The sequence below is a fragment of the Peromyscus californicus genome, unplaced genomic scaffold, assembly GCF_007827085.1.
Source record: "Peromyscus californicus insignis strain IS unplaced genomic scaffold, ASM782708v3 Scaffold_7__1_contigs__length_154581171, whole genome shotgun sequence".
Lineage (NCBI taxonomy): Eukaryota > Metazoa > Chordata > Mammalia > Rodentia > Cricetidae > Peromyscus > Peromyscus californicus.
Genome location: NW_026294595.1, coordinates 101,154,449 through 101,170,160, shown reverse-complemented (window position 1 = coordinate 101,170,160; position 15,712 = coordinate 101,154,449). Strand labels below are relative to the sequence as shown.

Genomic DNA, 15,712 nt, shown 5'->3' with positions numbered 1-15,712 from the left:
TCCATTGTAACAGTTATCACATATCTATGCATCTATTTAAACCAAAAGAAATCATACTTTTGATTGTTTACTTTCTAATGCCTAACTATGTCAGAAAAGCCCTTTACCAAGTAATACCAATAAAAGTGTAGTTTATTCAAAACTGCACCAACTGAACTACAAGTACAATGCTTTTTAAAGTATAATGCCATCATCACTGCAAAGTTCTTACAAAAGCAAAACACAAAGTAAAAACAAAAATGGTCTCATTAGTTTTAATTTCATGAACTCAATTAGAAAGCTAGTCTGACAGCCTGCTTTATTTTACTTAAATGCTCTAAAAAAATGCTGTGTTTGGGCATGTCTATCACAAACTATGAGGCAACAGTCCTCTCCTATTAGTGGGGTTCCCTGGAGGCACAGTTATCAGCATAGATATTGTTGATAACATGACAAGTGGCAGTATCGGGAGCTAACACCTGATTCCTATCAACTAAAGGCTCTTCACAGGTAGGTTCATCAGTACAACTTTCCTATTCCTCTCAGATTTCCTACATCAAAAGGTTAGCCAGTGGGGTCGTGACAGTGCACACCTTTAACCCCAGCGCTCCTGAGGCAGAAGCAGGTCAATCTGAGTTTGGGCTACATAGTGAGACCCTGTCAAAAAGGGGGGGGGGGGGGTAGTGTGGTGCTGACCAATACTTGTTAGAGGTTTATCAGCAATGCTGATAATTTTTAAATGTAACTGAAGATTTTTAAATACAGCTCTAGTTTCTTGAGAATTTACTATGCCAGTATTTTACTCCTTCTCCTTCTCAGATGACCTCGAAAGCATTGTCCAGAATTAAGCAAGTTTCAGTTACATCACTGTGCCCTCTTTACTACATTAACAACTTTTACTTACAACTTAAACACTTCGCAATATAAAATAAGAGGGAAAACACGTAATTCTGAAGGAATTCAGTTACATGTTCTGTCCCTACCCAATTTAAGTAATTGTAACTATAAAATATCTAGGTACCTCACATACTTGAAGTACACTTTGAAGGTTAGAGTCAGTGAACTAGAACAAAAACAGTTCTAAGACAGGGAAGATGAGCAAGCAAACAGGGAGCCAAGCAACTGTAATATCCCAAGTAACAGCCTGGGTTAGCTGACCCTTCACAGTAGCTTCCTAACCTGACCTTCACAAACTCAGTGACACTGTGGAAACAGAAAGAGCTCTCGGCGATCAAAATTACTTCAAACCTATTCAAAGTGGAGGAGCAGACAGCCAAAAGAGGTAATTCCAACCTTGCCAGGGGAAAAAGCACTACTAAGTTCTAAGAATACAACAAAAATCAAACAGACACAAAACCAGTTCAAAAACAGACGAAACATCAGACAGTGGCCCCAAGGCTAAGCAGTCCTCAAGCTTCCAAGCATTTACTTTAGAAAGCAGGTGGGGGTGGGGGGGGGGAGCAGGGGTTTTACACGTCACCCCAGAGCTCAAGTGGAAGGCAGAACTACTTGTGGGAATCAGTTCTCTTCCACCCTGTGGGTCCAAGGAACTGAATCAGGTCCTGAGGCTTTTCAGCAAGCCATCTCACCAGCCAGCCCACTTTAAAGGCAATTTCACATGAACAATATTTAAGAGTGTTTCAATTCAGACATGCTTCTGGCTTCTTAATCTGCAGATAAGTATGCCTATAAATATTAAAAGATGTTTTCTACCATGGCAGGACTAATTCGGCCATTTATGGACATACAGATGAGTCCCTAAGTGCAAGGGGATACTGCTCTAAAAGCCAGTAGCCATTAGCATAACTTTGCTGGTAGAAGACATGACCTACTACCATTAGCTTAATCATTAAAGGCCTCCCTCTTTACTAAGCAAAGAAATGTTATCAATCACAGTACTCTGGGGAGAAAGAAAGGACTTCAAGCCGGGCGGTGGTGGCGCACGCCTTTAATCCCAGCACTCGGGAGGCAGAGCCAGGCGGATCTCTGTGAGTTCGAGGCTAGCCTGGTCTACCAAGTGAGTTCCAGGAAAGGCGTTGCAAAGCTACACAGAGAAACCCTGTCTCGAAAAAACAAAAAACAAACAAACAAAACAAAACAAAAATGGACTTCAAATAAAGTTGGTTCCTTCTGTAAGTCAACTTCTCCACTACAGAACAAAGTAAAATACTATAAAGTATCAAGTGCTAACAGAGTGTGCCACTGTAACCTCTAAAATAAAGTATTAATTTTGAAATGGCTGGACATGATGGTGCACCATTGACACTGCAGTGCCTTGGAGATGAGGCAGGGGATTGTAAGCTCTAGGCCAGCATGGCTATGAGACCCTGTCTCAGGCAGAGAGCGTTCCTCTGTGGGTAAGAATTCTCTAGGCAGGATTTTGCTATTTCTATGTGATAACAAGGTCATTTCTATGGTGGCAGCACTAATATAGCATTCTCCCTTCCTTTAACACCACCTATCTATTATTTTGCCTGTTTCTAGGACAACTGAAATGCAACCATCTCTTCTCTGCACACCAATCCTAGTTGTCAATTTCTCTGTCTGTACCACAACTGCCCTCCCTTTCTACTCATGACTTCAGCAAAGTGAAAGACTAGTACCTGCTAAACAGATTAAGAACAAAAAAGAAAAGAAAACACGAACATAAGGAGACACCAAAGTCTTGCTCTTAATTCTAAAGCCATATCTAATATGGCCCCAGTGTCAGTCCGATAAAAAGACTGGTATAAAACAAATAATTAAACATTTGACCTGAAAGCACTACTGAAAACATATTCTTACTTATTTTTATTTTCATTTATGTGTGTGTTGTATGAGTGTATGCTGTATGTGCGCAGGTGCCCAAGAGGACAGAACAGGGCACTGGATATCCCAGAGCTCAAGTTAGAAGTATTTGTAAGTCATCTGAAATGCGGAACCAAACCAGTCTTCTGCACAAAGCACTCTTAATCGCTGAGCCATGTCTCCAGTCGCTCTGTTTTATTTACTGATATAGGATCTCACTATGTTGTCCAAGCTGACCTGGAACTCTTAAGGCTCACATGAAACTACAGGCCTGAGCCACTGCACTCAGCTATTACTTTTCTTATTCAGTGCATGAATAAACTCAATCCTTCCATTTGATCTAGCAATAATTTATTACAATAAAAAGCAAAAATCAGCTTATATACTGCTATATACACATATTGATCCAAGCCAAATGTATGCATGCACATAATTGCAAATAACGAAACTATGTTTTTGCTTTGCTTTTCCCAGCCACACGGGAGTTTAAAATTGTCAAGGTATCATGTGATCTAAATCCATTGTTATGTTGGAGATAGAGCTGCTGCTTAGCATTGCCAGGCCCAGAGTTTGATTGCCAGCACAAGAGAGGTGAGGGGGAACAAAAGTGAATTTCATAGTTAGTGAAAACTTTTAGAGGACATCAGTAGTTCTATTATGCAAAAATAACAAATAAAAATACAAAAAAAGGTACCTGCTGTTGCTTGAAGTCAGGTCTTTTTTTGATAAGATTATAAACGGCCACATATTTCATATAAAGCACATAGGCCCTCTCCTCATCACGATCTAGTCTGCACTCTTCTGCTGCCTTGAAGATCTTCTGAGCACTGTGTACATAACTTTAAAATTGAAAGAAAAGGTAAAATACTTGCTACTGGGGGGAAATACACGCCATATACAAACTCTGCAGATGACCACAATAAGATCAATTTCACGATTTAGGTTGTATTACTTCAAACAATTACAATGTATACCTTCGCTCTGGGATGAGGCTAGTCTTAAAGAGAGAAACCATAGACAGCTAGACAGGAATAACCATCTTAGATCTAACCTTTACGACGTTCCTGCCCTTAGTAGTTGAGAAAGTTTAAAGGTGGATTGTAAAAAGAGTTAAACAAAATTACTTTCCTTGTTACCCCACACTTACCAATTTCGCTCAAGAAGTAAGACAATCTTTCTCCATTCCCTTCTAAAAGGTATTTTTTTAAAGCCATTCTGTTACTGGTAATATTAAGAAATAATGGTGTACTCTCGGATTTTCTCTTTACTTTTAATTACGTTTTCACCACTCAACTGTCAGCACTGATGTTTTGTTTTCCTACCATTTTTCATTTATTTCCTTGATAAAATGACTCATTAAAATGCTTCTGTGAGGCTGGAGAGATGGCTCAGAGGTTAAGAGCACTGACTGCCCTTCCAGAGGTCCTGAGTTCAATTCCCAGCAACTACATGGTGGCTCACAACCATTTATAACGAGATCTGGTGCCCTCTTCTGGCCTGCAGGCACACATGCTGTATACATAATAAATAAATAAATCTTAAAAAAAAATTTAAACTTTCCATAAAAAAATAAATAAATAAATTAAATAAATAAAAATAAAATGCTTCTGTGCCCAGAGACCAGGGGCCTGGAACCCGACGGGTGATTCCTTGTGAAGAACGTCGCATGTAAAGGTGGATGGACAAAGGGGTTACTGTGTGACTCCCTGTGCCACGCTGCAGCTTTGTTTTATTTTAGGGTGGGGCAGGAGATGGGTAGGATTAGGAGGCATGATGTGAAGGACACAAATAAATAAGATGCCCCTGTGCCTACATAGATCTTTTTAGCTTTGTCTTTGGTTCATTTGGGATCATGTGTCCTATTTATTCCCAATCAGAGAATACCTATTGCCATCCCTTGATCTCTAAGATCTACTTTTCCTAAGTCTGGGGAATGTGGCAGCTAGACCCACCTTTCTTTCTAAAACTTTATTACCATCTAAATAATAATATAATTGCTTATTAATCTCTAAATCACTTTTGCTGGACAAAATAAATAAAATCACAAAATAAATTTGAACAGAAAGTTCTCTTACTGTTCTCTGTTCCTTAACTACTAGGGTTAACAATTTTAAGGACAACCTATTTTTACCAAATTTATATTTCCAGCAAGTACCAGAATCAGTTGACCACTTGACCATGAAAGTTTGGACCCTCTCTGGGAAAGGCACATTTTCTACCTGTGCCTTAGAGGGCAAGTATACCCAGAAAAATAAAATCACATAAAATAAATCAAGTTAAAGATTGTATCAAATTGGCACAAACTTACAGAATACTAATGTTTCTATCTTAGGGATTTTGTTATTGTGTTGAAACACCATGACCAAACAATTCAAGGAGGAAAGGGTTTGTCTGGCTTACACATTCCTAGTCAGAGTCCATGGAGGGAAGCTGGGGCAGGAACTCAAACCTGTGGAGAACCTGGAGGCAGGAGCTGGTGCAGGGGCATGGAGGAGAGCTGCTTACAGACTTGGCTTGCTCAGCCTGCTTTCTTATAGAACCCAGAACCACCAGCTCAGGGGTGTCCTACCCTCAGTATGCTGGGCCTCTCCTATAAATCAATAATTAAGAAAATAGCCTACAGGATTGCCTTCCTACAGCCTGATCTTATGTAGGCTTTTTTTTTCCATTTAGGGTCCCTCCTTTCAGATGACCTTAGCTTGTCTCAAGCTGCCACAAAACCAGCCAGGACAACTAGACAAAAAAGCAGTCACAGCCCCTCTTTTAATCAGAGAAAGACTATACCAGCATCCGAACTTACTTGTGTCCTACACAAGAGTAAAGGCAATCTTTAATTAAAAGTTAGACTGTTTTATGAGAAGAAAATGGTTTGTGGCAAAATGGCTTTAATAGAACTCTCATATACTTTTAAACTTATCATCTAGTATCCATACTGGCCAGGAAGCAGGTAATTTACATTTGAGCAATCAAACATTTACTCTGCTAAGACAAAGTTAAGACCATCTCTTGTGATCACATTATGTTTCTAATCAACTCGAAGTTGGCTATACATTAAATCCAAATAATAAGGAAATGAAGTAAAAGGAATGATTTAATCAAACTAGCAAAGAGCACACACTTCTTGGTGCTGGTTTTCTCAGGTTTAACTTCTGTCTTCTTATTGAGGTCTTTTAGTGAAGAACTGAGGTAGAGTTCTTTAGGAACTGAAGCTACAGCAGGCATGATGACTGATGCTTGATTTTCTACTTCAACAATGGATGGTCTGGTTCATGAAAAGTACTTCTTTCCTAAAACAAAACAAACAATTCCACTAATTATCCTCATTAGCAAAAAAAAAAAAAAAAAAAAAGTGTTAAAAATGAAACTCCTCGATGAGGGATGTAGCTCAGTGGCCAAGTGACTGCCATGCAAGGCTCTGGATTGGCTTCCTGGCTTGGCAATGCACGCGCGCACAAACATAAACATACACACACACATATACACATATATATATGCAGGCGCGTGCGCGCGCCTTTAATCCCAGCGCTCAGGAGGCAGAGCCAGGCGGATCTCTGTGAGTTCGAGGCCAGCCTGGCCTGCAGATCGAGATCCAGGACAGGCACCAAAACAACACAGAGAAACCCTGTGGGGCTTCTTTGTGTAACTCTGGCTGTCCTGGAACTTTGTGGATCAGGCTGGCCTTGAACTCAGAGATCTGCCTGCCTCTGCCTCCAAGTGCTGGGATTAAAGGATTAAAGGTGTGCCCTACCACTGCCTGGCTAAAAAAAAAAAAAAAAAAAAAAAAAATTATAAGGTTAAGTTACAACTTAAGAGAATGGTCTTAGTTCACTTACATGAAACTCCAAAAGCATTCCAATTTTTCTTTGACTCTAGTCATTCCTGTATTAAACACTAATTCTTTAGACATACCCCTTCCAATTCTGTGTTAGTACTACATTCTTAGTCATCAAACCATTTCTCTCTAAAAATCACATTTTTACCATTTCAGTTTTCTCTATCTATACTTGCTCCATGCATCTATAAAGACATGTTGAACTAAACAGTAATCGATAACTTGAGATGTACGCAATTAGAAACGATCTCGCATTAAAACACTTTGTACATTTTACCTCCTATTTTGAAGCCTGTGTATAAAGATATAATAATAAGTCTCTGGCCATGTCATCACTTCTAAATGGGTCAACTAACATTGGATGTGTCCTTCTACTGAGGTATCAATTTATTAACAATTCACCATCAAACCAACTAAGAACATCCATTACGTAAAGGATATGACAGGAATCTCTTGGATTTCCTCACTCTCACAGACAGCATCACTATTTTAGTATCGATGTAAATCACGGGCAGATTTACCTTGCAAATGCAGGCTTTGTACTGAAAGATAGGTGTTAAAGACGACATAAGACCTAGTATCTGCTCCCGAAGGATAAACACTTTAGTTCAAAGACAGAAGGTGTCAGATCCCTTGGAACTGGAGTTATAGATACTGTGAGCTGCCATGTGGGTGCTGAGAATCAAACCTGAGTCATCTGGAAAAGCAGCCAGTACTCTTAATTACTGACCTGTCTCTTTAGCCCCTAAAACTTGGATCTTTAAAAGAATGTGCAAATCATATCAGATTATAGATAATTTAAAACAGTAAGTCACTAGCTATTTTAAAGTTAAATTTAAACACTCATAGATATCCTACTGTATAAATGTCATGCTTTTAGAAGCTGAAGGATTAAAATAGGATATTTCCACACAAGGCTTAAAAAACTAATATGAAACAAAACTGCAAACAGTAGGAAAAAAATAGTAGATGGAGTTACAAATAAAAACGTTAAGAAGGAAAGCTATCAGCACACCTCTAGGAATGAGCTGCCAGAGAGAACGTACAAGGAACCACGGGCCAGTGAAGTCACAAAAACAGTCTCACACTGATCATAAAAGGCCATGAAAGGCACATAAGTATTTACCTTGTTTTCTAAAGGTAATGACAGAGTCACAGCAGGGTTCTGAAGGAAGTTGTGTAGTCCCAACAAACAAGAGCACAAAGATGGGCTTTAAGACCCAAGAGAGAAGGATGAAGTTAGAACAGGGGCAACAGAAATGGACTAGAAGTATATACAAGCAACACGGCAAAGACAATGACAAGACTTGCCATATGATCAGACACAGCATGGAATGATGTCACTGAAGTCCTTAGCAATGGCTTTGTGGACAATGAGAATATATACACATATATGTGTTACCCCTCCTCCCCATTTGAGACAGATTCTTGCTATGAAGCCCAGGCTGGCAGTGGACATACAACCCAGTAAAATTATGCCATAATTTAAAAAAAAAGAGTTGAAAACTAAAGTAAACAAAGTAGCCAGATGTGGTGCTCTACCTGAAATCCCAGCATCTCTAAAGCTGAGACAGGAAAACTGAGAATTCAAGCCAGCCTAAGCTAGAGAGCAAGGCAATGTCTCAAAACAAAACAAGATCTCGATGGCTCACATGACAGAAGTACTTCTCCAAATGCAGCTCAAAACCAATACTGGTTGGGGAACTACTTCTCTCTAGTCTGTAACAAAATAGGCTTGTGAAGAATGTACACCAATTAAGCATACTGACTTTTATAGTAATCAGACTTCCACTCTAAGGCAAGCTTTTACATCCTACGGAAAACAGAAGACTAGGCAGGGCTACATAATGCAGCCATGTCTCATCACTGAAGGTAAGGTGGAACTTTCAATGATTCAGACTCTGAACAGCACTGTTCTATAGGACATAGAGAACAGGGATCTAGTCTAATATCAGTATGTCTAATAACGTGTCTAATATCAACTGTTCCACTATATGTTAAAGACTGGTCACTAGCAAGACTCAAGGAAAGGAAAATCCAGTTCAGCTAGAAAGAGAAAAAGCTTTGGCCAGCCCACAGTGTCTTTTTCAATGTTGGTCCCCTTCCTCTTTCATGGGCCAGCTTAAGTTTCCCTGATGGTTCCAGTTCTTGGAGTTTATTTCTTAGTCTGAGTCCTACAATGCTTGTTACCTATACTGCTCATTCAGTACAGTTTTTGGCCCAAATAACAATTTGGTTGAAATGATGAGAGCTGAGGTGAGAAAGGAAACATTCAGAAGGGAAGCACTATAGAGACATAAAGTGAGAAATTACCATGGGAAAACAATGAAGAATAAATAGTAAGGCAAACTATAGAATCTCTAAACAACAATCTCTGGAACAAGAGTCCATTGATAATATGTTGTATCCTAATATCGACCTTAATAACCCTCAGTCAACACTTAAGAGCTGCAAGTTAGCAGTACGTTAGTTACGGAAATATAATTACAGAATGGAGGATCTGTGAAGCCATCCAGAAGTGTTTACATTTGACTTAGAAATCAGGAAAGTCAGTATTACCCCAGGATGGCCAAAATTGGTATATACTAGACGGATTTGAAAGAGACAGGAATAAAGGAATAATACTATGGGAAAGAATGATTAGGAAGCCACCGCAGGGAAGAACAAATTAGGCACACTGCTTCGGTGAGTCAATGATTAAAACTGAGTATTTTCACTTGCTTACATTACCCCATTTTCCTTCTGTAAAGTGGGAAGAACACTAAGGTTATTAACTAAATAACAATAACAAGCATTCAAAATGAACATTGCACTATGGTGCATGCCTTAAGCTAGAGGGTGGTGAGTTCAAGGCTACATCAGGCTCATAAAAAGATCACATCTCAAAAACAACCCAACAAGCGAACCAACAACAAAAATGTAGGGAAAAAAACAAAACAAACAAACTGTAGTTTAAAAACTGATGATTGTGAAAAGCACTTTTCAACCTGTGCATACTCACATTTTAGACCAGACTAAACTTTGTTGTGGGAGGCTGCTCTACACAGTGTAGGAGGACATTTGGCAGCATCTCTAGCCCCTGCCCACAAGTTGCTAATAACATTCATCTTTCTTTCTCCAGCCCTGCTAAACAAAATGCTCCAGACATTGCTCAGTGTTCTAGTAAGGAAACTGCTTCCAAATAAGAACTGCCAACTTTCAGGAAAGTGAGTAGCTCAGTCTGAACATTTCGAATATACAATAAGTATCTAAACAATGGAGTCTAAACAGAAATATGTTAATTTAAAAATCCCAATTTCATGGCTGGAGAGGTGGCTCACTGGTTAAGAGCACTGGCTGCTTTTGCTGAGAACCCAGGTTCAGTTCCCAGCAACTACATGACAGGTCACTCAAGTTCCAGGGAATCCAAAACTCTTCTGGCCTCCCCAGGCACCAGGCATACACACAGTGCACAGAAATACATGCAGGCAAAACACCCATACAAATAAAAAATAAATCTTTCTATAAAACCCCTATTGTTTGGAAGATAACAACATATTGTCACTGAAAATGATACTGTATCACTTTTATTCTGTGACAAAATACCTGAAATAACTCAAGGGGGGTGGTTATTTTGGTTCACTATTTCGGAAAAATTTCAGTCCATCACAGCAGGGAAAGTCATGACAGTGTTTACAGCAGCAGGAGTGTGCTGAGGTGGCTCCTTTAATCTGGCAGACCAGAAGCAGAGAGCTATGGGGGAACCATGGGCCAGAAAAACCTTCAACAGGCTACCCCCAGCAACAAACTTCCACCAGTCAGCCCACCTCCTAAAGGCTCCATACACTTCAAAACTGGGTTTGAAGCTATGATCTGGGGCTCAAGCACCCAAAATCTGAGCCTGGGAGAGGCATTTTACAATAATCCTACTTTCCTTGTTTTTATCTAGTGTTTAAAAACATATATAACACTCTTTAATACACAGACATCAGCCTTTGTGGCATGCATCTGTAATTCCAGCTACCTGGAAAGGCTAAGGAAGGAGGATCTCTTAAGCTTAGGAGACACAGTAAGACACTTTCAAAAATATATATAAATAAATACACACAATAAAAATCCATAGACATTATATACTAATAACTAACATCAAGAAAATAAATCACCAAGGAATTGAACCCTTGTTTTTCTACAGCTGGTATTTTACTTAAGGTCCCAATCTGGGCATTCTAAACGAAGAAAGATTCAGAAAAAGAACAGACATCACTCCAATGAAGGAAAGTATAATGCTAAACAAGGAAAAGAAGAATTCTAAGGAACCTGAATAAGAATATTAGAATGCTAAGGAAAAGAAAGGAAAGAGAGAAGGAAGGAAATATCCCTAGTTTTTAATCTAAGAGCAATTATATATATTTGGATTATATTTGGTAAGTATTTAGAATATTTGATATATATAAAATACAGTTTGGTGTGTTGTATATCTGCTTCTTGACTGCCGTGAGGTGAACAATTTCTATGGCATACTCTTACCACCAAGACTCTGCTTTGCCTCTGACACAAAACAATGGAGCCAACCAACCTTGGGCAGAAGCCTCTGAAACTGGGGGCCAAAATCAATCTTCTTCTCTTTAAAAAAATTAGGATGATAAGCATTTTATGAATAAAATCTGATATGTTGGCTTTATTTTACAATTGTCTTATTTACAAAGCTAGCTGGATTCTGTCCCATTTATAGTATCAACAAAAGATCATGATTAATAAACTTCAAGTAAATAAATCAACAAGTTAAATAAAAAAATCTTTAAATATTTTTGTTGGTTTCCTTATTCATTGTTATTTCAAAAAAATATGTCTACAAGCAATTATTCATTACTGACAAGTTTATATTACTACTGCAAGATCCTTGCAATTCAATTTTAAAGATGCACCTAATACACAGTCAAAAGAACAGGAATGCACATTTTAAGTATCTACAGTTATGGCATAATTAAGTTATATCCTGATTATTAGTTATAACTAAGTGTAATTAAAGAAGCATGAATACAGCCAATATCACCACATTGGCACAGTACTCTACAAAGAGAAACCACCTAAATCCAACATGACACATTCAGCAGGGAGTTTTACACAGAAAGAGTTGAAATGAAGCAAAATCTACTCACAAACCTAAGTGGAAGAGAGCTTTAAAAAATAACACAGGGATCCGAGCGTGGTGGCACACACCTTTAATCCCGGCACTTGGGAGGCAGAGGCAGGAGGGTCTCTGTGAGTTCGAGACCAGTCTGGTTTACATAGTAAGCCCCTATCTAAAAATAATAATAACAATAATTATGCTGGGTGGTGGTGGTACATGCCTTTAATGCCAGCACTCTGGAGGTAGAGGCAGGCGGATCTCTATGAGTTCAAGGTCTACAAAGTGAGTTCAGGACAGCTAGGGCTGTTACACAGAGAAACTCTGCCTTGGGGGAAAAACAAACCAACAAATCAAAAAACAAAAACAAAACAAAAACTAACAAGTAAGAATTACATCCACCAGTTAGGTAGGCATCGTTTCGATCCGAAATCCTAGAGCTTTTTAATAAATATTAAACTCCTTGGACTCTGCAACACCTCTATGAGTCAAGTAAATATTTCTTGAAAGACTGACTTGGTCAAGGTCACAGAGTAAACTGAAAGCAAGACCCAAAACACAGGCACGGGGTCTGCAGCTTGGTGAGTAAGTCAACATCACTGCAATTTGGAGTTCTGACAATTCCCTCCGTACATCCGAGTTGAAATTAACTTGTCGGTGCCACAAGTCTACAATCGAAGGCACATTTTCGGAAGAGAAAAACCCCCTATTTGAATAAGTTTTTTAAGTGTGAGGAGTTTGGTTAATTCACTTCTTGTACTTCACTAAAAACATAGGTGACTAGGGCAGAGACGAGGGCAAACATGGTAAGTGGTTATAATAAGGCCTGGGGTTGTAGGTAGCACGCCAGAAAACAGAAGTAAAAGGAAGGAGATCAAAGTCGGGTCTAGTGTCCAAGAGAAAGGGGAACTGGTCAAGGCCACCCTCGGAGACCGGCAAACCACATCAAACTCTGGGCAACCGTAGGAGGGCAACGCCAGAGACCAGGAGTCCGGGCCCTTGCTGGACCAGCCAGTTGTCTGGGGTTGTCCCACCCCTCCGCGGACAGGGCTCGTCTCCCGGATGACCAGCAGCTGGCGGACGCCTTCCCGGGAACCGGGGCCGGAGCCAGGCCGCACTCACCGCAGCGCCCGCACTCTGCTAACGCCAGCCTTCTCGCCTGACGCCCATCGCCCACCACCCGAGGGAGAACGAGCCTTCGCTCTCAGACGCAGGGCAGCGCAGCTCATCCCCTCTTCCCGGTTTGCATTGCGTGGCGACGCGTCGCGTCTCTATACGTCACGGAAGAGGAGGGGCTTCCAGTGAGCGCCGTAACTCCTCCCTCTGGCCCGCAGGGAGGGACATCGGGAAGGCCTGCTCCGGAAGGGCGTGCGCCGAGTGGTCTGCGCATGCGTCGGAGAGGCGGTTTAAGCCTGTGCGTGACGGAAGCGCGCGTCGGGTACTTCCGGGGTCCTCGCGCTTCTCATTTCCGGGTGGTAGCAAGTTCGATCTGTGTCTTGGACGTTTCCGTGGAGTAAGCGAGGATGTTCTCACGCCTGTCAACTGTATTTTTCTTCACAGATCGGAAATTAGGGGGGAAAAACGTGAAGGGGATTGATACCCTGTAAAACTTGGGAATAGGCATTCTCCAAAGCCAAACCTCTGGTTAAAGAACAGACATGTTCGGAAAACGGTACAGACACAGTCAACATCTCCTAAAGGCCCAGTCTTACAAAGCAGGGGTCTGAACTTTTTGGAGAGTCTACTTATGCACTCTTGTGGAGAAATGAGTTACTTCGATTATCTGTGTACATAAAAGTTGCTTAGGGTAGAGCTGTTGGCCGTAGTCACTAAATCCCTAGGGACAGGCCAAATCTTTAATGCATGGCAAATCTTGAAACAAGTCTACTAAGTGTGTATATAAAGTGAAAGTACTTACTAGATAGGGAGCCATTCACTATAAAGAGTAGTAAGTGTCCAGTACACCAATGGTGCTTCACATACAGCCTTTAAAATAAACGTCAATTTCCTTTCCATTACAATTAGGTGCATGCAAAACAAAATAATCTTGTGGGGCTGGAGAGATGGCTCAGTGGTTAAGAGCACTGATTGCTATTCCAGATGGACCTGAGTTCAATTCCCAGCACCTACATGACAGCTCACAGCTGTCTATGAGTCCAGTTCCATAGCAAAACAACAATGCGTGTAAAATAAAAAGTAAAAAAAAAATCCTGTATTTATACTTAAAAATCAACACTAGCATACTATTTGTTTTCCCAACGTGTAAAGACTGATATAGTAAGATACGTTGTAATGCTTGGAACTGTTGAGTAAAGAGTGTTAATAGCTTTTTCCATGGGGCTGGGGAGATGGCCCAGTGGTTAAAAGCACTAGCTGCTATTCTAGAGGACCCAGGCTCAATTCCCAGCACCCACCGGGCAGCTCACAACTGTCTGTAACTCCAATTTCAGGGGATCCAACACCCTCATACGGATATACATGCAGGCAAAAACACCAATGCGGCCGGGCGGTGGTGGCGCACGCCTTTAATCCCAGCACTCGGGAGGCAGAGCCAGGGGGATCTCTGTGAGTTCGAGGCCAGCCTGGGCTACCAAGTGAGTTCCAGGACAGGTGCAAAGCTACACAGAGAAACCCTGTCTCGAAAAACCAAAAAAAAAAAGAAAGTTCTCCAAAATTGACCACATACTTGGACACAAAGCAAATCTCAATAGGTACAAGAAAATTGAAACAACACCCCATATCCTATCTGACAACAACAGATTAAAACTGGCTATCAACAACAGAAAGCTTACAAACTCTTAGAAACTGGGCAACTCACTACTGAATTAAAAAAAATGATCAAGACAGAAATTAAGAATGAAATTAAAGACTTTCTAGAACTGAATGAAAATGAATACACAACATACCCAAAGTTATGGGACACAATGAAGGGGATTCCAAGAGGCAAATTCATAACACTAAGTGCCTTCATAAAAGAAAATTAGAGAGATCCCACACTAGCAACTTCACAGCACACCTGAAAGCTCTAGAACAAAAAGAAGTACAAAATAAACAAACTCTTATCCAAACTAACTAAAAGATGGAGAGAGAATCCAAATTAACCAAATCAAAAACAAATGGGGACATTATAACAGACACTGAGGATATCCAGAGAATCATAAGGACATACTTTAAAAACCTGTACGGCCGGGCAGTGGTGGCACATGCCTTTAATCCCAGCACTTGGGAGGCAGAGGCAGGTGGATCTCTGTGAGTTCAAGGCCAGCCTGATCTACAGAGTGAGTTCCAGGACAGCCAAGGCTACACAAATAAACCCTGTCCTCAAAAAACTTAAAAAAATAGGGCTGGAGAGATGGCTCAGAGGTTAAGAGCACTGACTGCTCTTCCAGAGGTCCTGAGTTCAATTCCCAGCACCCACATGGTGGCTCACAACCATCTGTAATGAGATCTGGCACCCTCTTCTGTATAGATAATAAATAAATAAATCTTAAAAAGAACTAAAAAACAAACAAACAAACAACAACAATAACAGCAAAAAACCCTGTACAATACCAAATTGGAAAATCGAAAAGAAGTGGATGATTTTCTTGATACATACCTCTTAGCAAAGTTAAGTCAAGATCAAATAAGCAATTTAAACAGACCTATAGCCCCTAGTAAAATAGAAGCAGTAATTAAAAGTCTCTCAAACAAAACAAAACAAACAATAACAACACAAAACAAAAAAACAGGGCCAGATGGATTTAGCACAGAATTCCACCAGACTTCTAATGAAGAGTTAATGTCAGTAATCCTCAAATTATTCTACAAAATAGAAACAGAAGGGACATCGCCCAATTCATTTCATGAGGCTACAGTTACTGTGATACCCAAAGCATATATAGACCAATTTCCCTTGTGAACATAGATGCAAAAATACTCAATAAAATACTTGAAAACCAATTCCAAGAACACATAAAAAAGAATCATGATCAAGTAGACTTTATCTCAGAGATGCAGGGAAGGTT

The 15,712-nt window shown here is 40.2% G+C and overlaps 1 protein-coding gene across 1 annotated transcript in view; it reads right to left on the bottom strand.

Annotated features, from left to right (window-relative positions):
• Usp8 (ubiquitin specific peptidase 8) overlaps nt 1–12,960 on the bottom strand; it is a 57,550-nt gene extending 44,590 nt beyond the window's left edge. Inside the window, exons 1-3 of the mRNA XM_052722906.1 lie at nt 12,828–12,960; nt 5,885–6,053; nt 3,461–3,605 (exon numbers count right to left, since the gene is read on the bottom strand). Of these exons, the coding sequence (XP_052578866.1) occupies nt 3,461–3,605; nt 5,885–5,988 (249 nt within the window). The 5' untranslated portion in view covers nt 5,989–6,053; nt 12,828–12,960. The remainder of the gene's footprint in view (nt 1–3,460; nt 3,606–5,884; nt 6,054–12,827) is intronic.
• Between the last annotated feature and the right edge of the window lie 2,752 nt (nt 12,961–15,712).